This window comes from Ylistrum balloti, unplaced genomic scaffold, assembly GCF_031769215.1.
Source record: "Ylistrum balloti isolate Yb309-2 unplaced genomic scaffold, AGI_CSIRO_Ybal_v1 Utg370186, whole genome shotgun sequence".
Lineage (NCBI taxonomy): Eukaryota > Metazoa > Mollusca > Bivalvia > Pectinida > Pectinidae > Ylistrum > Ylistrum balloti.
The window spans coordinates 152,192-178,163 of NW_026782169.1; the positions used below are offsets into that span (position 1 = coordinate 152,192).

At 33.1% G+C, this 25,972-nt stretch overlaps 2 protein-coding genes across 2 annotated transcripts in view; one reads left to right on the forward strand and one right to left on the reverse strand.

Moving 5' to 3' along the window:
- Positions 1 to 535: 535 nt before the first annotated feature.
- On the reverse strand, positions 536 to 22,152 carry LOC132551226 (uncharacterized). Its single transcript, XM_060215340.1, has 18 exons — positions 22,075 to 22,152; positions 20,113 to 20,233; positions 18,796 to 18,874; positions 18,146 to 18,199; positions 17,217 to 17,312; positions 16,257 to 16,336; positions 15,778 to 15,848; positions 15,319 to 15,444; positions 13,492 to 14,634; positions 12,200 to 12,339; positions 11,289 to 11,366; positions 7,076 to 7,178; positions 5,850 to 5,972; positions 4,410 to 4,522; positions 3,930 to 4,061; positions 2,478 to 2,557; positions 1,961 to 2,036; positions 536 to 1,083 (listed from the first exon to the last, which is right to left on the reverse strand). Exons 1-18 carry the CDS (start codon positions 22,094 to 22,096, stop codon positions 931 to 933), a joined length of 2,790 nt encoding a protein of 929 aa, XP_060071323.1. The 5' UTR covers positions 22,097 to 22,152; the 3' UTR covers positions 536 to 930.
- Positions 22,153 to 22,291: 139 nt separating this feature from the next.
- Positions 22,292 to 25,972, forward strand: part of LOC132551211 (uncharacterized) — a 94,445-nt gene continuing 90,764 nt past the window's right edge. Inside the window, exons 1-2 of the mRNA XM_060215325.1 lie at positions 22,292 to 22,408; positions 24,980 to 25,302. Coding sequence (XP_060071308.1) covers positions 22,292 to 22,408; positions 24,980 to 25,302 — 440 coding nt within the window. The remainder of the gene's footprint in view (positions 22,409 to 24,979; positions 25,303 to 25,972) is intronic.

Here is a 25,972-nt window from a genome sequence, read left to right on the forward strand (position 1 = left end):
GCACAGATCAAATACCTACATGGCCTGTATTTGTGTGTTACTGGCATAATTTCCATGTGTGGGTGGACACTTACGTCAAATACCTGTGATGCATGGACTTTTATCACACACATTTTTTTATAATATAATTTTTTTCTCTACATCATTAACCATTATTTACCGATACATACAATTTATCTTCTTTAAAATATGCAATGACTACTTGATTAAAAAACTGATTAAGGCAGTGAAACCCCACTATGTTTTGCATCTCCAAATAAAAATTTTTAATATTGTTCAAAATTTCTTTCTGCTTTCAATTTTTTCTCAATAACTAAAACCAAAAAGGTAAATAGAATTATGAAAAAGTTAAGATCTACTGCATGTCCCTGAATTACTGCATAAATTAAGAAACATATTTGATCGAATGATTTTTCTCCTGTTGTACTCCACTGAAAATAATTTTAAAAAGTTAAGATTTTGTTATAAAAGGAAAACAACCTTTCACTTTTTCTAAAATATAAGTAAAATAGCTTTAATGGAAGAATATCTTAAAACATGTTTTCAGTAAAAACAACGAAATTTTTTAATCATCATAGGACAACTTTGTACACCATGTTCAATCTTTTGTTCAGTTAAATATCCCTTTTTTTTAAAATACACAGGTAAAAGCATTTGTTGAAAATCTCATTTTTTCATTAACTGCATTGCGTAAAACTTTAATTTTTATGAATTCACAATTTCATTGCTTACAAGCTAACCGTAAAAGTCTATTTTCTGTCTTATATTTGGCAGCTGGTATTTTTTTCACTTGGTTTCACAGTAATGTTTTTTTTTCTATATAACTGCTCTTTTAATAAGTAAGAATGTATATTGTAACATATTAATCTTGGCAATACATCAACCATCTGCCCTTATGACCTTTTGACCCTACTACCTCCGTGTCCTCTACTACCGATGAGGAGAGTAAGCATAATCATGGATATCCGGTGTGAGAGCCTCACTATGACCCAGTGATTTGCGGCTATCTCGACGATGACATTTCGGACAATGACGAGTGTCTGTTTTACAGCTTTTGTGAAAGACAGACTTACATCGATGACACTGAAACACATAACATAAAACAGTAAAGAGTGCTTGTAAAACACACAGATCACAGCCAGTCAACATATTTACTATAATCCTGACTCTAGTAAAGCCCTTGAAGTCCAAGGGCCATAACTCTGGTTATTCAAGAGTTGACTAGAACAAAATTTGAATTGGTGCTGTATCTTCTCAAAATTCAAATTAGTCTAAATTATTCTGATATTCTTTCAACTGTTTTTATATCGATCTTAAATCAATGAACACCTGCGTCAGCATTCAAACAATAATTGCATAAAGGATATGGCACATGGACCAAAATGACTGTTCTTAAATATACAAGTTGATACTAATGTCACATCGTATATCAGTGAAGATATTTGTTTAAATACTTTTTCTGTATCTGCCCATATTTTGATGGCAATTTGGGCAGGAACTTAACCCACTTAACAAGATCCCAAAAATACCCAAGATATTTCCCAAAAAATGTATACTGCATATCATTACAAAAATAACCTAGACAAACATGAATGTTCTCTGATAACATTTACCTTTTTGTTTTTAATTTTAAATGAATTACGTCACAGTGATATCTTGAGATATGTCTTCATCCTTTGTGAAAATGACATAGAAGTGACGATGATGGGAGCAAAATGCCTTTGTTTAAATAATTGTCTGAATGTCAATGCATTTGCAAGGAGTGGTGAGACCACACACAGGTGATGAGAGGAGGCGTGGATAATACAAAGGTAAACCAAAACAGAGCATGATGAGGAAATTGTATGTTTAATGAGTGTACTGGTATAATGAGATGCATCTTGTGTAAAAAAAATATTGTAGATAAAATAGAAACATATATTAGAAATTATCTTGACCTTTGACTTATAGATATACTTACCCTCACAGTAAGTGCCACCTCAAATGGGTAGATGACATTTGGGTTGTTACAAAGCTCACAGATAAATCCTTTCTGGCTGCTTGAAAGTGGGTTGAGGTCATTCATTTGAATAAACTTGGTAGCCTTTCCTCCCAGCATGCTACAGACCCAATATCGGCACTCATAGACTTTTGCTTATTGAGATGAAGTCCTTTGTATATTTTGACATATTTGACCCCTGTGACCTTGAAAGTGGGCCAAGGTCATTCATTTGAACAAACTTTGTAGGGCTCCATGCCAGCATGCTATGGGCCAAGTATTAGCCCCCTAGGCCTTCTAGTATTTGATAAGAAATTATTTAAAGATTTTGACATGCGACCTTGAAAATTGTTCAAGGTCATTCATTTAAATAAAGTAGACCATTTGAACAAACTTTGTAGGGCTCCATGAGCATGCTATGGGCCAAGTATTAGCCCCCTAGGCCTTCTAGTATTTGAGAAGAAGTTATTTAAAGATTTTGAGATATTTGACCCCTGACTCGTACACATGCTTGGAGGCAAACTTGATGACCTTTTTAAGGCTCTGCTGTAATTGTCCTGAAGGAACTTGAAGGAGATCCTGCAAAAACAAATGTGTTTTAATGATTCAATGCAAGATATAAAAATTCCACATACTTTGAAACTATTTAATGCTTGGATATAGAATAAAAAACATCTGGAGCGAAGATGCTTATTTCACATTACTAGTAAATAATTAATGACAGTGCAATTGGCAAAAACAATTGCCATGGCAACAGACGTATCAGACAGTGAAATAGGTAACAAAATTGCTTCATAGTGCAATAGGTGACACAAATGGTCCCAAACAATTGCCATGGCAACAGATATGCATGAAAGTGCAAAAGGTGACATTGATGGTCAAAAACAATTGCCTCGAAAGATAACCCTGACACTGCAATAGGTGTCAAAGATAGTTGAAAAAATGTGTCATATTGACATACATACTTTACAGTGCAATAGTGCATTGTCATTGCTCCTCCACTGCTACAGCAAGAATTTATTTTGTGGTTATATGACATTACAATAATTACAGTTATGATTCCTTGTCATGGAGACAAAGAAAATAATTAGCTAGCTGGTATTCAAAAGAACATAAAAAACAAGACAAGAGCATCAGTGAACCTGATGAATGCTCTTAATTGGACACAAAATTTTAACAAAGGACAATAACTCTGTAATTGAGGGGTTTCAGCTCATCGTCTTAGTATGATCAATGTGTACAACAAGTTTCATTATCCTGGCTTAAAAAAAAGCAAAATTTTGCTCTGGACACAAAAGGGGCTTCGAACAATGTAGCACCAATATGCTCCCTTCAAAATGTTTCCCAGAATATAGAAATCACTACTCAATAGTTTACCGTTAATTTAGAATTCCATTTGAAAATATCAGCATTTCAAAAATTCCAGATATTCATTATTTACAAAAAGATTTGAGTCAATGTTTGCTGCTAGAATATTTCAAATGCATCCTATGCTACGCTAGAGTGTAAGTAAACTGGACAGAAATGTAGCATGGATATCTGAAAGTAAACTAAGCTTTAAACTTAATTTATCACATAACAATTATGACATCGAAAAATTCTTAGTGTGGATGAAAAGTGAGGGGTTTGATCTCTGAAGGAAACAGAAGTACACATAGAAAACCCAATTGGTCAAGCAGGTGACCCTATTTATAATTTTGTTTTTGTTTTTTTATATTTGTGCCAGATTCAGGAATCAAACCTTGGCTGCTTATGTGAAAAGACCTTTGATTCAAAGTTATGGGGTGGGCTTTTAACAGGACAGTTAAAAGGCATTGGTTGGTATTTTATAAGTAAAGCAATGAATGATATGGATTAATTACGTCATATACTGGAATTCTTAGATAAAAACTGAAGTTCTACCAAAGCTGCAGAATCTCTTGCAGTATTGTAGACGTAACTAGATACTTACTGTCAGTGAATACACATCCATTGTATCGTAAATGTAATCTTTTGGCCAAACGCTCTTTCGGAACTCTTCAGCGATGGATTGTTTACAGGTGAACAAGTAAGTCTTTAGGTAAGTAAGCTGCATTCGACTCAGCTGGACAGAAAAAAAAACATTGATCATGATTATAACAAAAAATTAAAAAATGTATATTGAAAGTATTTTTGACCTCTTAATGAGACCATAAAACCAATTGGTTTACCAAACTTAAACTGATCTGTGACCATGACTCTGTGTGATACCAAACAATTAAATATATTACCAAGCGTGACTGCATTACTGATCATGACCTTTGTGATCTTGACCTTTGAAAATGACCTCTGTGACTTTACGGCCTGCTTTTCCCTCCATGCATGCAATATGTATTGGTGGCATATATATATGTTCATTTCTGGTGCAAATTGCCCTCTGACCTTAGTAGTTCAGAGGTGAAATATTACATACCTGTACATCTTCCATTTCTTTTACATGTTCATATAATTTGGGGTTAATTTCTGAAATATTGATTAAAGCCTGATCTTCAGTGTCTTGTAGAAATCTTAAGTTTCTTTTTGAAACTGAAAACAAAGAAGAAAAAAATTACATTAGAATCAAATATTTGCCAATGACTCCATACAAATGTTTGTTAACTGATACAAGTATTCATAATAATAACCATTGCATTTATACTGCAACAAGTCCAGGGATCCAGCACATGACATCTGACTCAAAATTCAGGGGATGGGCTTATTACAGGACACTGAAATAGCATTCACTGACAAATCTACTGATCATGAATAGTTATAGGTGGGCTTATTACTAGACATGAACTTACAAATTGATATTAAAAGTATGGTTTGTGTGTATATGACATAACGTAAACAACTTTTATGTCATTAACCTATGTAAGAGTTATCCCCCTTATGTCAACAGATATTGGTGAGCTTATTACCAGACATGAATTTACTTCTTGATATTAAAAGTTTAATAACTTTTATGTCATTAACCTATAAAAGAGGTATCATCCTTATGTCAACAACTAATGTGTATTTAACATGTTTTATCTTTATACTATTGTCTTATGTTAGAGTTATTCCCCCTGATATGTTAAGTTAAAGATGCTTTTTTTGTGATAAGTATCTGTTTATAGAACCATATACTTCTAATTCTTAATAATCAGAGGACAGACCAACAGTACTCCCCCATTTTGAATGTAATATTAACATAAATACAGAAATAGTTTTCTGAAATGTAACAGGTAAGACTTCATGCGGATCAATTTTGACAGATCTATGAATTAACTGCAGTGTTTGTGGAGAAAGACACCCAAGTTGGATGTACATAACTATATTTCAAAAACTGGATCAAATCACACTTATTATCCTGCAACCATTGCTGCCGTTTTTGGAATACATCTGACACATATATTTTTGCTGTATCGGGCAGTGACAGAAAACAGCAGTATTTTAGTATATGTGTTATTTCGACAGAATTACATAATTACTTTCTGAATTTGTTTAAAAATAAAGTTTACCAATATAATTAACTTAAAATAAAGGCTTGCCACTTTTTGTCTTTCTTCATCCTTGTCAAAATACAGCTTATATTTTGAGAAACTGTTCATGTATTCTCAATGTATTCACATTTTCGAAATTGGACATATTTTAAAGACCATATCCGGTAATAAGCCCATCCATGTTGAAATATGTAACCTATTGGTTTTCAGCAGAACAAGAGAAACCTATATTGTTCCACTGACCTTACATGCTTTGAGTGGTAGTTTCTGTTTTTACCCTGGTCTTATTAGAGGATATCATCAATTTTTTTCTAGGTTACTCATGGTGAATTGTTTTTATTACAATTTATTCAGACGTTTGATCTAAATTGAATCTATCGTTTTAATACCTTTATGTTTTCTGAAATCCCAGTTATGTATGATGAAGGCAGGAATGTAATATTCTTCATTCTCATGGCATTCATAACAGTAATACATGCCATCAAATGTACAAAGGCGTGGGTTACCATATACTGTGAAAATAGGAAAACAGGTACAAAATCATCAAAAAAATCATATCATATCAGATGATGATATCAGATAAAGGGTTACCCAATGACATTTACCATTGAAGTAACAAGAACAATAGGTTACTGTTGACTTAACCAGAATGGAAAACAGAAGTTACTGACCATAAGTTAAAAATTCATAAAAAATGAATGTATTTTCTATGGTGGCAATTTCTTTTTTTTGTAATTTTAGCTAAGATATCCCACTTACTTTGAAGTTACAGAAGAATGAATATTATTTGCAACTGGTGTCTTTATTATGTATCAACTGAATTTTATTTTTGTTAAAACACAGGAAAATGATTTCAGATACCTAATGATTAAGGAACATTACAATCAATCATTGTATCACATATGAGGTTAAATTAATAGATAATCTATTATATCTGGTCTTTGTCCCATCACTAGATAACATGTGCTATACAATACTGCAATAGGGATGCGTCATTTTTTATGATGCGTAATATATGTAATCATGTCACAAATTGATTACGTAATCAATTTCAACGCATATTGCATGGAATATTGATGATTGATTTGTTTCACAGTATGTTGATTTTTTTTTTAAATTATGGCAGAAAAATAGTACAAATGAGGTCTCTTCCATGAATAGGGATACCTCAACCTTGTATATGAGCTTGGCTGGTCAGCAAAATGCAATAGAGCCTCGCATTAACAAGATAAACTCTTACATTCAGGATAAGATAGTTCTGACTCAGGTGAAATTCTTTTATTTACCACAAATGAGGAAAACACTGTATCTTTCCCTAAGTATGTGATTATGGAACATAAAATCTTGATATCTGTCGACTACTGTAAAATTAGATATTTTTGTGGAGCTCAATTTTCATGATTAAAAAAAAAAAAAGAAAACCCAAAAAATCATGGACACTTAATCTTGTAGTTTCATAAAATTCATAAATCTATTTATACTAATTTCAATAGTTTGTGAATTCCTTGATTACAGTTGCACCTAAAATCAACAAAAATATTTCCCCCACGAAAAATGAATAATTTACAGTATGTGTGTTTTTATATATACATATTACCATCGTACATATACTTACTGAGACCTACAGGCCTACTACAGCCCCCACACTTATAGTTTTGTGCATCCAGTCCTTTCTCACAGGCAATCTCCCCAAGTAGAGCTAGTCGGCTTTCCATGTGCTGAAATACAGAATTATCCCCTCTTTTAAATTTCTAAACCTTATAAGCATCATGTATTTTTATATCATTGCTACATATACTGTAGCCCATTGAATATATGACATAAATCAATTCTTTTAATTTTCCGAAATGCTGTACATTTTATCAACACATACCATATATCTGGTGATTTTTACAGGTCTTGATTTTCTATCAAAATAAATAGATCATATCTTAAAAATACTAAAGAATGATATTTTCGTGACCTAGTTTCAAAAGAATATATAAAACACTAATGTTTTATTATTCCATGAATTAAATTTTTGTGGTGACTTTCATATACCGCGAAATAATGAAAATATCACCCCCACCAAAATAATAGTCTATACAGTATGATATTTCTCAGCCGTGTTTATTTCTTTAAAAGTAAAATCATATTAAGTTTGTCTACAATCACCTGAAACAAACCTGAATTCTATGTTTCAATCAATTCACACTATAACAAACCTTGCAATGTAACACAAACTGCATGCACCTGTAATACATATTAAAATAATACAGAAAAGATGTATGATCACTTTAGTTTTCTGCACCCCTCGAACATTTCATAGCAAAATTGAAAGCACAAAGACAGTACATGACATTATATTTTTATTTGTCTAGAGAGGGTGTCAGGAGACACAAAAATTATCAATCACAGACTGATATGCTCTTTTGAAGATTACAAAGAAATGATATCCTACTTCAAAGCCAGTACAACACACTGTGGAGATTCGTTTGATGTATGTCTAGGGATCAAACTCGCCTTCTGGTTTTATCCAGTGGTGTTACATATGGAACATTCAATTTTGTCATGAAATATTCAAGATTTGTAAAGAGCAAAAGTGACCTCTGGGGTATCAAGGATGATTTTTTTTTTTTTTTTTTTACAAAATTACAGCTAATGTTAAATATATAACTATGTTCTATAGTGTTTACTCCTGATTAATTAAGATGTATGAAAGCATAATCTGATTAAGCATGATTGTGAACAGAAACTAAGATTAGTTGCTGCGATATTTAATGCCAAGGCCAGCACTCAAAGAGCAGTTTGAAACCTTTGAGTGTTCAAAGCATCGTTATCAAAAGATATTTTTAAATTCCCACCAGAGTAAGGCAAACTTCTTTAATTCATTTTCGTCAAACTTTTATTGATGTTAAAGTTGAAATATACATTTTTATTTATATATATTGTACTTATACGTGTTTAACACCTGGTGATACTAAAAATAGATAATTTTTAATAGGGATGAAAACAAACCTTAAAAAGTTGTTGAAACTTTCATATCAAGTGTTTAGTGGAAATTCCTTTGAAGAATCACTGCCATATATTTATTTGTAAGTAATAATCTTATTACTAAACATTATAAACTCTGTATCACCTGTACTGCATTTATGAAGCAAGACCCAGGGGTCAATGATAAATTCTGACGTAAAGTCAGGGGATGGGCTTATTGGAGAACAAGAAAATGAAATCTATTTATAACCTGCCTGGGATGGACCAATTTGTCATTGTAAACTGTGTTCATGCCATTTGTTGGTTTGATTTTTTGTGCTTTTTTGACTGTACCTTTTAATTTTATATGTAATTTTAGTTCTGCATGAGCTGAGATCTTCACTTGCTAAAATGCCATTTTGATTTGCATTGGTAGTGTTGTTATATTCAGGGACATGACGTCTCTGTAATATCCTAGTACTGCTGTGTCTACTTGTTTTGTCTGTGATAATTTACAGAGCTTGTCCTCCACTTATTGATGTAAGTGTACAATATCATATTTATTCCTGGATCAATTTTAGTCATGATTTGAATTAATTAACATAATTTATGCTTGCTTGAATTATAAGCTCTCCAGAGCTTATGTTGTACGTCTGAAACACATTTAACAAGGACGTAGTCTTCAAGATCCCCTACCCATGTTCATTTTTAAAATATATACATTTAAATTGGGACACATGGAAAACTGGAAAAGATATCAGCCAATCAGGTCACAGCAGCCTCATTAATCATGCGCAGAATTTGTCGATAATCAAACTTGAACAACCGTTTAAGGTAAAAAGTTTACCAAGCAAGTCTCGTCATAATTAATTTGTTCCTTCAAAAGGTAGCGTGCAAAAAGCATTCAATTTGAGTGCAGAAAGATATCAGCCAATCAGGTCACAGAAGTCTCATAAAATATGCATAGATAATCAAACCTGAACAAGGAGCTAAGGTAATAAGGCTACAAAGCAAGTTTCTTTAAAATCTGGTCATTCCTTCATTGTGCAGAAAGATTAAATAAGTTAAGATTTAACAAGTGATTAAAGAAAACAGCCTCATTAATTATGTGCAGAATTCGCCGTAATCGTACTTGGGCAAGGGATTAAGGTAACAGGTGTACCAACCAAGTTTCATCATAATCCTCCCAGTCCTTCAAAAGATATCATCGGGAAAGCAGAGAGTGATAAAAGAAATCAGCCAATCAGGTCACAGCAGCCTCATTAAATATGCATGGAATTCGCTGTTAATCAAACTTGGGCAAGGTATTAAGGTAATAAGTGAACAAAGCAAGTTTCCAAAAAATCTTACCATTCCTTCATAAGATAATATGCAGTACGATTTCCTATTGAGTGATTAAAGAAATCAGCCAATCAGTAGCCTCATTAAATATGCGCAGACTTCGCCATTCATTGAACTTGGGCAAGGGATTAAGGTAACAAGTACATCAACCAAGATTCATCAAAATGTGACCAGTAATTCAAAAGATATGTGGAAAGCAACATCCCAACTAATGGAAAGACAGACAGAAGGACGGACAGAACTCATCTGAATATCCCCCTGCCAACTTTAGGGATAATAAAAATTGTTTTAGTGTATCATATCATATAAATAGATATTTGGGTGGGCTTATTACCAGACATAAGCTTATCATTGGATAAATATGGTAATATATATATGTACAAAGCTTTGAAAGATTAAAAATCTTCCTACTGTCCAGTTATCACAAAGTTGGGACAAGGGAAAACAGCTACTTTATAACATGCAGAGAAATAAAGATAGAAAACACAGCTAATTAATGTGAAACCTGCCATAACAAACTTCATCATACTCTCACATAACCTGTCTAATATGTCATAATAATTTCACATGAAAACAAGACCAGTGACTTCTGAACAGTTACTGAATGATACCAGCGTGTTGTGTTAGGCAAGTAAATCATACCAATATGTTGCGTCAACCAAGATGTCAGATTAGACAGGTAAATCATACCAATATATTGTCTCTGACAACATGTCAGATTAGACAGGTAAATCAAACCATTATGTTGTGTCAAACAAAATGTCAGATAAGACAGGTAAATCATACCGATATATTGTCTCTGACAACATGTCAGATTAGACAGGTAAATCAAACCAATATGTTGTGTCAAACAAGATGTCAGATTAGACAGGTAGATCTCACCATAATATGTTGTGCCCCACAATGTGTCAAGTTAGACAGGTAAATCAGACCACTATGTTGTGTCAAACAAGATGTCAGATTAGACAGGTAAATCAAATCAATATGTTGTGTCAAACAAGATGTCAGATTAGACAGGTAGATCTCACCATAATATGTTGCGCCCCACAATGTGTCAAGTTAGACAGGTAAATCAGACCACTATGTTGTGTCAAACAAGATGTCAGATTAGACAGGTAGATCTCATCATAATATGTTGTGCCCCACATTGTGTCAAGTTAGACAGGTAAATCAGACCACTATGTTGTGTCAAACAAGATGTCAGATTAGACAGGTAGATCTCACCATAATATGTTGTGCCCCACAATGTGTCAAGTTAGACAGGTAAATCAGACCACTATGTTGTGTCAAACAAGATGTCAGATTAGACAGGTTATTCAGACCAAAATGTTGTGTCAAACAATACATCAGACAGGTAAAATTTAACCATCATGTTGTATCAAAGAGAGGGTCATTATAGACAGATTTCACTTAAAGCTGGATTAGTAAAAAAGTTGTGTCAAAGAGAGGGTTATTATAGATTGGTTTCACTTTAAGCTGGATTAGTAAAAGAGTTATTTCCCATGCAGACAGAGTTATCTCCCATGCAGACTTACTCCATCAAGCTTCTCATGAGAAGCATAGCTATAGGCTGATACTATTTCAAAGTCATCAGCACTAGTTTCATTATCCATCTGCAATCAAACAAGCATGGAGGCCATCAGTAACAAGCCTAGCGAGTAATTATAGCTCTCACACAGGAAAAGTTTATCAAGCTGAATTAATTACACATCATTACATGTAATTACATTAATCAATTAATTTAATTGTTTCTTAAATGTGTAAATGTTCATAATCCCTTCCCCCTCCCCCAACCCAACCCCTCAAAAAAAAAAACCTTCTTAACAAATTAAATACCGTAAATTTTCGCGTATAGTGCACACTTTTTTAAGCTAAAAAAGGGGGTGCGCATTATACGCAGGAACATGCCATTCTTATACAAAAATGTATTAGTAATCAATTTAATATTGAAAACAGGTAAAAAAAAAAAAAAAACAATTATACAGTCATAAAGTAAAGGGTCAAATTATTTCAGCTGGCGATCCTTTTAAAGCACCAATATATATATATTTATGTGTGTGCGTAAGTGCATGAAATATCAAACATAGATTTAAAAATTCTTAAAATGTTCTTAATTCTATTGAAAAATATCTAACAACTTATTGAAACAATAAAAACATTTCTTACTTCACTTAGAAAAAGAAGTAAGCCAAGGTGTTCCTATTTAGGAATATCTTTAATTTGTCTTATTTTGTGTATGGAAATCGCATATCTTTGTCCACATTCATAGAATATGCCGAAGTCCATTGATCTGACCATAAAATTCTGTATATAAATTCTGTACTGCAATATCTTATTTGGAATATAATTGTGTGGGTGGTGACCTTCTAGCAATGATGAGTCTATATCAGGAGCTGTGTATTGCAGAAATACATGCTTGACTAGCTAGTAAACAAAGAATAGCAACCTGTTCTGCAGGAATGTTTCGTTTTGGAGAAGATACTTTGTTTAATACAGGTAAATCCTGAAGCACATCTTCAAGGGACGGAGACGTCATGGCCGAACTGGAGGGAGTGTAGTTCTGTAGAAGAGTTCCGAAACTCTCCGCTGCAGAAAAAAAGTAAATAAATACTAACATGTCAATAGAATATTGCTTAAAGTCATATTCGCTTGTTGAGACCCCCTTGAAAAGTACATGGATGGAGATTAAGACCAGGTGTTCTGAAAGGGTAAGTGTTCTCTGCTTCATCAACGACACCCATCAAGAAGATAATGTCAGGTTCTCAAAATGAGAAAAAGGTTATTTAAGTAATGGCAATGAGGCTCAATACATTTTTTTCTGTAATTTATTAAGCCCATGCCTGTTAATTAGCCCATCCATGTATATTAGTGCTAGACACAAACACAAACTAATATCATTTTATCAATATAATAAAAAAAAAAGCTGTGAGGTAATGTTGTAAAGAGTAATATGCTTGACCCCTTGAGAATTGTTGCAGGGCAAATTTGGTAATCACATTGATACAGATTCCTAATAAGTACTTTCATATCATAATTTTTCTAAGACAAAGGACAGTAAATTGTTTGTAGCAGTAATACAATTATAATGTAGCTAGTGTATCAGATATAACATATATATATTATCTTACCTGAGCTCCCATTTACGGTTATATTTGATTGATGAAAAGAGTCTGAGAATTTTTTTATTTGAAATGAAAATGAAGAATTTGTGACAAGTCTCATAAATCACATGACAAATGGAAGTGAGTTTCAAATTTCTTTAAAATTGTAAGATGTGATGAATTATTCAGACAAATATTGTGGAAAACAGACATTTCTGTGTTAAACATGAAGTCATTTCGATTCTATATTGATGGTCTCCATACTGTTTCGTCACAATTTAATCTGTGAGTTGGCGAGCTTGAGGATCATTTCATCGTCTAAACCAAAGGTCAAAATAGATTTATATATTACATTATAGTTTGATACAAAAGAATTATTACATTTCCTATCATTTCTATTTTAGATTTAGAATGTACAAATGTCATTGCTATGTTTTCTATAATTTTTTAACTTTATCTGCAAAGAAATGCTTGCAAAACTGTTATTGAATACAGGATCACAGATTCCATGAAAACAGAAACTAAACAACTTTTGCTTACTTTGTCTATGCAATTAAAAGAAAGCACCACTCTGATTGGTTGAAAATTTAAAAGTTTCCTCATCAAATAAATAGGTTGATTTTTTAACGGTACTTACATTTGGGTCGTCCTATGGTCATTGTTTCACTGGCCCTGGGTGGCGGTAGGGGCTGAACAGTGTCCTGAGCCTCAAGGTCAAATGAGGATGACCATCCACTTTTAGCACCAAGACTGTTACCAACATATGGTGAGCCTACCTGAGAATCATGGTCATTTTCCTCATTTAACTGTCCTGGAATGTCAGGCTCTGATTGAGCATCAATAACACCTAACCTGTTCCGTGGTTCCGACATGGCTACATTACGAATGTCAGGCATGGATAATCTCCCCCTTCTTGACATTGCGCCTGCTGTTTCTATACTAACTGCCACAGCAGGTGACAATTCTGGTGCCACAGAAGATTTTTGAGGAGGACTTAAATTTGGTTTAAGTCTGCGCATCTTTCCTTTCACTTTAGAAGTTTTTGTCCGTGTTTCCGAAGGACTAATCGGAGAAACAGATACTCGATCAAAATCTGGTGTTGAAGATAAAGACTTTGAAGCAGGTGAAATATCTGTATTCAGAGATGTAACTGATAAGTCGGGAAGTCCTGATTGCTGGAAATAGTTGGAAGCTTCAATTTTTGTACTTTCTTCGTCACTTTCATTCAAAATATCATCAAGAATTCTTGCATTTATGGCATCGTAGTCTATATTATTAATTTCTGGAGAATTTCCAATTTTAAACTTTGCTGTCTCTTCTGGTTTTGTTGTAAAATTCTCACAAACAGCTGATTCCCTATTCTGCGACTCAACAATATCGTTATCTTCTGTTAAACTGAACATGTTTTCTTTTTCATTTTCAATGTAGGACACTGGACTCTTGTTGTATTTCACAGGATCTGGACAGGAAATATGACTAGAACTTGAACACTCAGACATTCCTGTATCTTGAGATGATGTCCTGCCCATATTTCTAATTTTTTCCACATCGCTGCGAGTGAGTTCAGAGCTTAAAGCTAATGTTTTGTTATCAGAATCACAGGAAGAATCTTGATTTTTTTTCTGAGACTTTTTCACCTTATGACCTTTAAACGCCCTTGACTCACTTTCAGAGCTACTTCCTCTTGACCTCGTTCTTAAACTTCTCACATCAACAGTTTCAAGGCCATTAGAAACCTCCCCATCATAGTATTTCTCATCAGGGCTGTTCTCTTTTTGTTCTAAATCCAAACAACATAAAAGCACACACATAATATATATACATCATATATATATATTTTTTTTTCTCTCTCCAGATTAAATTTCACGGTTTCTCAGAATATTGCTATTTTGTATGTTTCATGTTTCATTGACATGTGAATTTGCAGGTTAAGAAAAAAACTTCTGTGAAAATTATTTGACCAAATACAATTTTGTGAAAATAATACCACTTCAACAAATTCAGTATTGTTTGAAACAAGAGGCCTGATCTTGGTACATTGTCAAAATCAAAAAACTGAAAACATCAATGATACAGCTGCTTTTATCCAGTGGTTCATATTTTGCAAAAGGGACATATTTTTCATAAAGGTCTTGGATCAGACTTTGGTTTTCTTCATCAATTTTATTTTGTTATAACATTTTTTAATTTCATTTTTTATTTCAAATGATCCCAAGTTACTTAGTACTTTGTGTATAGACACAGCCAAAGATAACATGCATAATTTCATATCCATCAAAATTTCTTTTAAAAGCATCTTCGATTTAATTTCCAGGGCATGTAAAAGAGTAGAGTTTAATGTTAAAGTTATATTTTAGCTTTGCAACGTTTCTGTGTAAAGATAACAATTTTACCTGCTGTCAGGACCTGTAATACGTTATGGAGGTGAATTATCTCCCCATACACAGACTTCAAATAAATATACCTGAAGATATCACAGGTAGAGGGGTGTTGTCTGGCTGTAGAAGTCCTGCTAAGACCAGTGGAGATTTAGACCAGCTGTTCAACACTCGAGAGTTGTATGACAGTTTGAATTCCAATGACATCAAACCTGAAATTCAATATTAATTGCTTTTAAAATGAAGACATCAAATGAAGTATCAATTATCAGTTTTAAAATAGCACAGGACAATGTTAGAATATACAAAAATCCAATAATTTACCACATCAAGAATTTCCATGAAATAGTTGTCATCATGACATTTTTAGGTCAAAGGATATTATTTATGTGTCATCAGTCATAAAAAAAAAAAAAAAAATTGTCAAAAGCTTTTTGCTGAAGACCAATACTTCCTTCGGCAAGAGTACAAACAGTGAATGAAGCATTTAATTGATCACTGCAGAAAATACATGTACTTAATTTTTATTTGTATAGCATACCCACCTTTAAGATACGATTTGAATATCTCTGGTTGTTCATGATCACGAAGGTACGCTGTTCGATGATAAAATGTCCTGAAACAACAATAATAACAAGACATTGCGAAACACTATAGAAATTAAAGTTATATATTCTTCATATGTTTTATGTTTTTCTAAACAATTTTTTCTAAGAATCATATCCTACAGACCATTTATATTAGATAAAAAATTAAAAATTACATTGACTTCAGATAATATTTCAAAGGCAAAAATATAATTTCTATAGAAAATAGAGCCAGTGCTTGTTTCAGTTTCTTTTTCTTAAGTGATTTTTGGCCAAGTTTTGTCACGCCCATGTCGTCGGAAAACAAGAAGAACACCAGTGTTGTTGTACAATACTACCATTTCATATATTTCGTAAAAAATCTGAGTTGATGAACAACAGACTAATTTTGTCAGCTGATCTAACAAGAACAACAGTGACACAGAATAAGTACTTACTCTAGTGTTTTCTTATCAGCTAACATCGCATCAACGTAACTCTCCATCAGACAGTCATTCAGAGCCATACGGATCCAAGCCTAATATATCAATCGAAAAAATGAATAAATAGATAAACAAGAAAATAAATAAGAAATTAATTTTTAAAGAAAGATGTGTTATTTACTTATAAAGAAAGGTCAAAATCTTGGTAGGAAAGTGTACTAGGTTCACATATCTGATAATTTCATAAGAACATTGAGTATATTGGTAAATTGTGAATCGTGTCACTATTCAAATGAATTAACCTCGTGACATAAGTCCACCAGTATTGTTTACCATCTACAATTGCAAAGGATAGTGAAAAAGATGTACAAGAGAATAGCACCTTTTAATAGAGAATAAGATAAAAATGGTTACTCATACATAAATATACCCGAGTTACATTGTATATATTTATATATACGCCAATGAATGGTAAAAAAACGCATATTGATTTCTTTCCACTATTCAGGTAAGACACAGTACTGCATACCTGTAATAGCCAATGCTAATACACTTTATTTATCTAACAACAATTATGAAAAAAAGTTTTTTCAACTTATATTAATCACTTTTGTTGACCAGGATGGAAGCATGAGAGGGGTCTTCCTGTCGGAGGAAACCAGAGTACCCAAGGAAAACCAATGTGGTTGGGCAGGTGACCCCCATACCTTTTCACGTCCATTCCAGGAATCGAACCCCGAACAACTAGGTGAATGGTGAGTTACCACGGTGCCACCTGACCACCCATACATACATAAATATACTTGTAATAGCCAAGGGAGACAGCATACCAACTTTTACCCACAGTAAGTAGAAGAGATTATAACAGTGAGTAAAATAACACTGACTTGAAATTATGGATAGACTTATCACCAGATATGGTATCATTAGCTGATAAATATGTAAGGTCTCCAATTCCTAAATGTTGAAAGTTACCCGACAGAGTCCGATTTCTGTTGTGACCTGACCAAGCCTCTTCAGCTGGGCTGAGACATCACTGTGTGTGAACTTCACAGCAAACTGCCAGAAACTCTGCAGAAAAAAAAATAATGCAATATGATATATAAATACATGAATATATGCTTCAAAATATGTAAAGAATAACATACAAATTTCCAATAATCATGATTTCAAACATATATTTGATAAGATGTGCTGTACCAGATGACACCTTATAAGGAAAACACACACATCAGTGAATCTGTCTTTATATTCTTTAACTATCTTAAGAAAATATGTTATATACCCCTACTTTGAGAGTATAGAGTAGAAATTGCATCTCATTCTCAATGTGTAATCTCAGGCTTGTTTCAACTTATGATTAGATATTGAAAAATCTCATCCCAAGGATTGAGACCTTTTGATATACATGATGTATATATCATCAACAAAGAAGTGAGTTCTCTTTATGTAATATCTTCCAAATAAGATATCAGTATTTAATTTGCCAAGTTTTTATCCATACAGAGTAATATCAGGGCTCTCACCTCCCATTTTGGGACTGGGCCCTTAGAATTTGGAAAAATAGCAGTGTTTTCCTTAGAATTGGGAAAACTTGGGGTCTAAATTGGGAAAAAAAGATACTATCTTGCTTTGGGAATGGGGCCAAATATCGGCCCCAAATCTGGCAGATCGAGAGCCCTGAATATATTTCACATCTGATATCAGTATTTTCCAAAGGTAATCAGTGATAACTTTTCAGAATTTCTTTGTCCAATAGTGTCACTTCACTCTTATCTAATATATTTCCAGTAAATAATATAACATGCTTCACATGCATATAAGATATATCTGACTTCCATTATACAATAATCAAAATCCTTCAAATAAAAAATCCATTTGATTTCCTCTTCACATGTACTCACAATTGAAGTATCCGCATTCTCTCCAGTCTGAGTAAGACCCATATAACTTGCAAACTGAAAATAATGCAATTCTGTAAACATTCATTTCTATATACACATGTATTGTAAGGAAATATACCAAGATAAAAAAATAGAATTTTAATCATTATTTTTTTTTTTATAAAATTACTGATAATTACATTCACAAAATACTATAAATTCATTGAATAACCGTAAATTTGCTTACTATTATTACAAAAATTACAATATTTTTTACGATGTTTGTAATTTTGGCAGTATTACTATTACATGAAAGGGACATCCCTTTCTTGGAGTGGCAGAAATTTGACATACCATTACTTTAAAACATTTTACCTTCAAGATGATCAAACTATCATGGATAATGTTACGTTGAAAATAACCATTGACAAAAACCTATCATTTAGATATCGTGTTTTAAGATTCACACTTACCTTTTTAGAAACTGAATTCTTTAGATTGTGTAGAAAAATAGCTTCTAATATATTACACACACTTACCTTTTTAGAAACTGAATTCTTTAGATTGTGTAGAAAAATGGCTTCTAATATATTACACACACTTACCTTTTTAGAAACTGAATTCTTTAGATTGTGTAGAAAAATGGCTTCTAATATATTACACACACTTACCTTTTTAGAAACTGAATTCTTTAGATTGTGTAGAAAAATGGCTTCTAATATATTACACACAGCGTTTGCCTTATCCGTACTAAAAAGGAAAATAATAAAAAGGTTAAACAAGTTGTTCATTATTCATAAAATGGTTATAATACGATCATTTGCATTCATATATTAATCAAACTTATGCTGAAATTTTTTTAAAAAGAAGATCTCATTAAATATTTCATCCTATGATACAATTTGCTGTCCCCACGCTGGAGTGCTTTCCCTTGTCACACGCTCTCTGACATATATTATCTGTTGTTTACACTCTGTAGTTCAGGTTCATACAAGTACCTTTCTCATTTTTCAGTTTATAAATAACGTAGCATGTACTTAGTTCTGTCATACTGACACAAGTCATATATTAACATACTGGATTGAAACAAAAGACTTCTGTAAATATATTGATTTTTTTCTATACATACTTGTCATGTTCATTCATAGTTCTAAATACACAATAAATAGTAGCATTCATAATGGAATTTGATGGATTGAAAGGTACATGTATATATCATCAAACTGTATCAGGGAGCTTAACTTAAACAAAATATTGATCCTGAAATATTCATCTCATATACAATAGCCTAAACAATATTGATTGATTTAAAATACAAATATGTATATCGTGCCACAAAGATGCATACATATGCAATTTAATACTATACGATATCTACAGCATAGAATATTATAATGAATTTCTCATTATCATTTCACAGGCTAATAAAAGAAGTCAGATATTTCTCTGCCCCCTATGCCAGATATTGGACACTTTGATTGACAGATGCCTGGTGTAGAACCAGAGAAAAATGAGCTAATAATTATAAGTATAAGTATGTATATGAAAACCTTATTGCAATAGTAAATCTGACCACTTTATACAGTTTATCAAACAATATCATTTTAGAATTATTAACACAAGAATTTCATTAAAGTATGTATTTCAACAGACAAATGAAATTTTACAGAAAGTCAGGTTTTTCAAACATATAACCCCCTATATGAATTACCTAATGGTTTTACCACAGGGATTGGTCACAATTAATGTCATAAAAGTTGACTTCTATATAACAATAAAAAGTAACCAGTAGCTGTGGTACATTAGATGATATTCCACTTACAATATCCCATAATACAATAAGCCAAGGAGGTCACACATTCAAATTCTGACTTAAAATAATAACAGAGTCACAGGGTGGGCTTATTGTGGGACATAAAATAGATCTTCTGGACAGCAATTTTTATGATGGGCTTATTATCAGACATGGCTTATTGTTGGATTGATACCTTGTGATGACTTCATCTTTGCGGTGATGCTCCCTTTGGAGGGTTCGTATTGATGAGGACAGCTCGTTTGTAATGGTCCTCTTAATTTGATTCTCACGTGCCACATCTTCTGAGGTAGGACCTACAATTGATTAAATTGTACATATATGTAAAAGGTGAATTATGAGCAAACTGATGTACATCTGTATATGTACCTTTGATGGAATTTGTATCCAAAAGTGACGAGGACAGGATAAAACTGATGGCAAACTAGAATATTTGAGATGTACATTATATGTGAACTGGCCCCACTTGTATAAAACATCTCAATTTAAGATTTCCTCAAGCCCAAATTTTCCTCAGCTAATATCTCCTTGAAAATATCTTGTATGAAAATTCCTCAAGGAATTTCAGGACATCCTAGCCAATGACTTCCTCCTGTTCCATGAGATAATTTTATACAAGCCCGATTTTTGAGTTGAGATGTTTTATACAAGTGGGGCCTGGATTATCAGGTCAGAGATCCAGATTCAATTCCTGGTATGGGTACTCTACCGGATACTGTGTTTTTCCTATTCTTTCATACATGTTACTTGAGATGAGATGGTATACCTGGGCTGAACCACATGATTTACACTTTTAGATGTTATAATCACAAACTTTTGAAATTCAGTGGGACCTGGAATCCTAATATGGATGCCAAAATAAAGTAAAACATACAAGTTTAAAGAATCAACAACACTGAATCCTACATGTTGTTCTCCTCAGAATTTCTCAACTCAAATTTGAAAGTAAATTTACATATAATGTAGAAAAATAAATGGAACTTAACTTCACATTTTAACCTACAACTTATGAAAAAAAATAAAAATAAAATGTTTCCAGTGATGTATAATACTGAGTGATGATTATATAAGGAGTAATTTTCTATATCTCTTGGTAACGCTGGATTCAGGATAACTAGCCTTGCTGTTTTTATAAACAATTTGTCTTGCAAAAAGTACACCATTCCAAATAAAGAGTATGAGAAAGTTTTAATAACTTTCGAATTTATGAACTTTTGTAACAAATAATTTGTTAGCTTTTGATATTTGCGGAATAAAATGCATGTTTTTAAACTATTTACAACTGAAATACCATCCTAAATTGTATATCACTTTGGACCCGTAATATTAAGGAAACCATCTTTAAAATTGTAAGGCCGAGTAATTTTCTGATGGACTTATTGAGATACACTTTTCTCTGTTAGTATTATTTTTGTTATGAAAATGAACTTCACTTTTTATCGGTCGACAATAGACCCTTCTACATTAACTACATCACAGAGGCACAGGTAGATAAGATAGACAACAATAGGAACTAAAAATAGAACAAAGATGGAAGGTTCAGTAGATTCTAAAATATTTTCATATTGAACATCCTGTAGATATATGTATATTTTGATCTGAAGGGTTTTGCTTCCCTGTCTATGATTTCATCTTATTTTTGTCTTTGTTCCCATCGATATCAAAGACAAAAATATTTTTGTGAATATATATAGAACCCTTCGGCTATCATACATGATTTGTCAGAATTTTTGAGAGAAACATAATACCATTTAGAGCTTTTCATTTCCCTAATTAATAATCTGGAAGAATTATGAAACGACAAGCAAATAATGAACCCATAACAGGCACAAGTGTATCTTCCTGAAAAAAAATTATGAAATAATATAAAAACGTTTGAACTGTGTTTTACACAATACACCACCCAACTGTTAAACTGAGAGGGTGAATTTTTTCGCGATTATTTCGGTGTATCCTCTCAACGATGCTCTGGCTCATCTTTTAAAAGGCCTATATGGATGAGCCATTTTAAACAAAATATTCAATTGCTGAAAGTGAAATTGTTGAAAGTGGGTGTCCCTGCCCATTTCATCTGACTTAATTTCCATTACTTAAATCACAAATAATCGTTCTCTCACTCTGATCTCACAATATTTACCGCGCTTTCTAAATAAACTCATCTGGGTGGATCATCACAGTTGATAATGTTTCCAATTTGATGTAAAACGCTTATGTATTTCCTCGTGATGGGTGTTTTGTCAACAGAACTTTCCCCTTAATTGCGCCCTCTTGTGGGGATTCCCTTAACTTCCTGTGACTTTCGGATCAAAATATGTTGGCAAATCAAGAGAGATTCCGAGAAAAAAACAGCAGCAATGGCTGCGGCAAGAACTTCAACGGCATTGGAAATACGAAAGTTGAGAAAGAAACTTCGGCAAATTGAAAACTTGGAGAGAATCGACAGGGAATTGACGGATGAAGAGTACTATAAAGTATATAGCATTGTTTGAAAAATGTCAACCGTGTTATTTTTCAATACAAATCATTTAATACCCGTAAGAAAACCAACCGGTTTGTAAAACGTGTCAATATTACAGTATCACTTTCGTTTTTTCACGTTTAACACTCTAATTATTGAAAAAAATATTCGACGTGATTATAAGACTTCCATGTTTGTACTTTATATTGTTTCTATATCAAGTAGGTAAAACTGGACTTGAAACAATAAAGGCCCTAGTTTACATTTATATGCACTGCCACAAGATACAAAAAAATTATTTTCTCTCCTATACAATACAACATGACATTAACCCGGAAGAGCTATCATAACGACAAATATATAAAAATAAACATAAAGAACAAAATTACAGAATTAATATTGAAAGGAATGAAAGGAAACATGCATGATGTAATAGACATGGTATCAGCATAAACATTATCACAGTGAGCTAATGAACATAGCACAACTTAAAAATATTATGGCTTAATGAAATCACAAAATTTAATTATGATTACAGAACTAAGTCATTTAGAAATTGATTTTTGGTAAAAATCCGTTAGATTCAACGTATATACAATGCACAGTATAGTGAAAAGAATCAAGTTTACTTGTGTTCCGGTGGATCATTTTGAGTCAAAAGAGGTTCCTGAAATTGCCTGTTGAAATGTTGATTGTGGTTAATTATTTATTTTCTCATCATAGCTGCTAATGTCACATGCACCTGGGCCTATTACTAATGTGTCCAGCATCAAAAGTAAACATGATGCAGTGATGATGCTGTGACATGGCAGTTTTCATGAATGGGTAAATAAGAGTTGCATAATCATATCTGAGATATGAGTTTTGGTCCTTTCAAAGATCAATCTACACTTTATTTTCATGAGTCTTTTTCAACTTTATTGTTAAAACAACAGATCCCACAATGTAAAAATAAAAGTATTTAATGAAGTTCTATCAATCCCATCAAAATTCTATGAGTACAGGACTTGGGAGTCATATGTAGAGATATCGCTGCATGACAGTTTTAAATAGAGTTAAAAATTTACAACAATTTTATAAAAATATCTTTTTGCTATGTGTTTAAACAATGGTAACACCTTTCTGAATACATTTTCTCATCTCAAAGCCTGACAACTCGTCTCTGTTCATGCTATTATGTCCTAATTTTGGGAGCAGTTATTGCGAGGGTGATGTCATTGATCATTACAACATTTTATTTTTATTACTGTTAACCTGAATTTATATCCTTCATACTCCAGAGGTTTTGTTTACTATATCTCTCTGCACCCCTGGAACATTTCATGGCAAGCTTGAAGGTTCCATGTTCAATGTACACCTTGTTGATCAGACAAAAAGGCCTGTTGGATACTTTGATGTACATGAAATGAATCTTGAGGTTGCATAATGGTATGCTGTTGGATGTTGGATGGATGATCAGTCTGTGATTGGTCAGATTTTTCTCCTGAAGCCTGCTCTAGACCAATCACTTTGCTTGTACCTTCTATTTTGCCATGAAAGGTTCGCGGAGTGCAGAGATCGATAGTGATCATAACCACTTGAGTATCGAGGATGCTGAATTTATACCTCGGTTTAAATCACAATTTTTTATTTTCTCTGGAAGTTTGACATGTTACAGCGACATGTGAGGTCACACAGGTGAACAGTGTGTGTGTTACGCCTGGACAGAATTGCTGTTATGAAATACATAATGGACCAGAATCGATGTTCAGACGATACTCTTCATTTTTTTTTCATTGTGCTGTTTTTTTTGTCCTTATATAAACTGCGCAGGTATATCAACCGCACGCCTGACAGCTGAGGAAAAATGTGTCAGCTTATACTCCGAAAATACAGTAGCTTATTTTTAGGACACATACAGCATTCACATGTCGTTTTGTCATTTTTGTCAATATTGAAAGATATCTTTTACTGAAAACAACATTTTAGGTATTAGTACAGTGTTGTCATAGATATGTGTACAACTTCTTTCCTGGAGGAGGAGTATGTAACTCCAGTAAATACTACAGCTGCAATAGACCGCTCGGCTAGAGAGAACCTCTCTTTAGCTCAATCGACTGAGCATCAGACTTCTAAACCAGAGGTCCTGGGTTTGAATCCTCTGTTACATTCATGTTTTACACAATATAGTTAGTTCGAGAGAACTTCTCTTTAGCTCGATCGATTTAGCATCAAATTAGTAAACCAGAGGTCCTGGGTTTGAATCCTCTGTTACATACACAATATACCCAGTATAGTCAGCTTGAGAGAATTTCTCTTTAGCATGATCAGTTGAGCATCAGATTAGTAAACCAGAGGTCCCTAGTTCAAATCCTTTCAGGGGCATTGAAATAAATAATGACCTCTAGTATTGTTACATTCTTGTAGTTAGGAGTAATATATTACCCATTACACTATTATGGATACCAGACAATTATAAAAGTGTACATTATTTCCTTACAAAAAAAATCCTGATTACAAATTTTCTTGCTGCTGTTTCCTTCGTTAATTGTGTTATTTATTTTGGGCTGTTTACAAAATTGTTATTGATGTTTTTCTTTTTCAGATTGACAAAAAAGATAAAATCAGAGAATCCCTGCTGAAATTGTTAGCCACTCAAAATGAACCTGAGTTTGAAGGAAGCATCACAGAATCTACAAGGTCAGAGTTCAGCAGTCAAGGTCAGAATACAAGCTCCATAGCAACAGATGATTTTTCAGCTTCCTTTTCTGAAATGGATATCGGTAATGTGGAGGTTACAGTGATTGAACAAGAAGATGAAGAAAACTTTGAACAAATTGATGTGGAGGAGATTGATATGCCAGCTGAAAGTGCTATTAAAAAAGGAGTACATATAGTTACACCTGAGTCTGCAGACACAAACTTAAGGTAATATCATGCACTGAACCCACCCGTATGTATTGTTGTTACCAATACTATTTCTTCATCCTTCATGAGCCTGTATATTTTGATTTTGACATGGTTCAGAATAAAAACATGTAGGTACTTTAATATATCCTCTAAAATTATCAGATCTATGGAATTTACAAAATTTACAGAATTATGGGGCTAGCGCACATCTCAATCAATATTTTTGAATTTTTGTCATTTGCCTCCGAGATTTAAAATTTAGGCCCTTAGCATTATTGACGAGTCCTAGAAGGATGAATCAGCTGTATGATGTAGCATCACTGACGAGTCCTAGAAGGACAAAACAGCTGTATGATGTAGCATCACTGACGAGTCCTAGAAGGACAAAACAGGTGTATGATGTAGCATCACTGACGAGTCCTACAAGGACGAAACAGGTGTATGATGTAGCATCACTGACGAGTCCTAGAAGGATGAAACAGCTGTATGATGTAGCATCACTGACGAGTCCTACAAGGATGAAACAGCTGTATGATGTAGCATCACTGACGAGACCTAGAAGGATGAAACAGCTGTAGTCTAATTCATTGTTTGGCTCTACTGTATCTTATTTAAATTTGGGTTAAAGGTACTATTCATTTGTGTGTCTTTAGTACAACCTTTGAATCAGAATTTTTGTGCTGGCCCC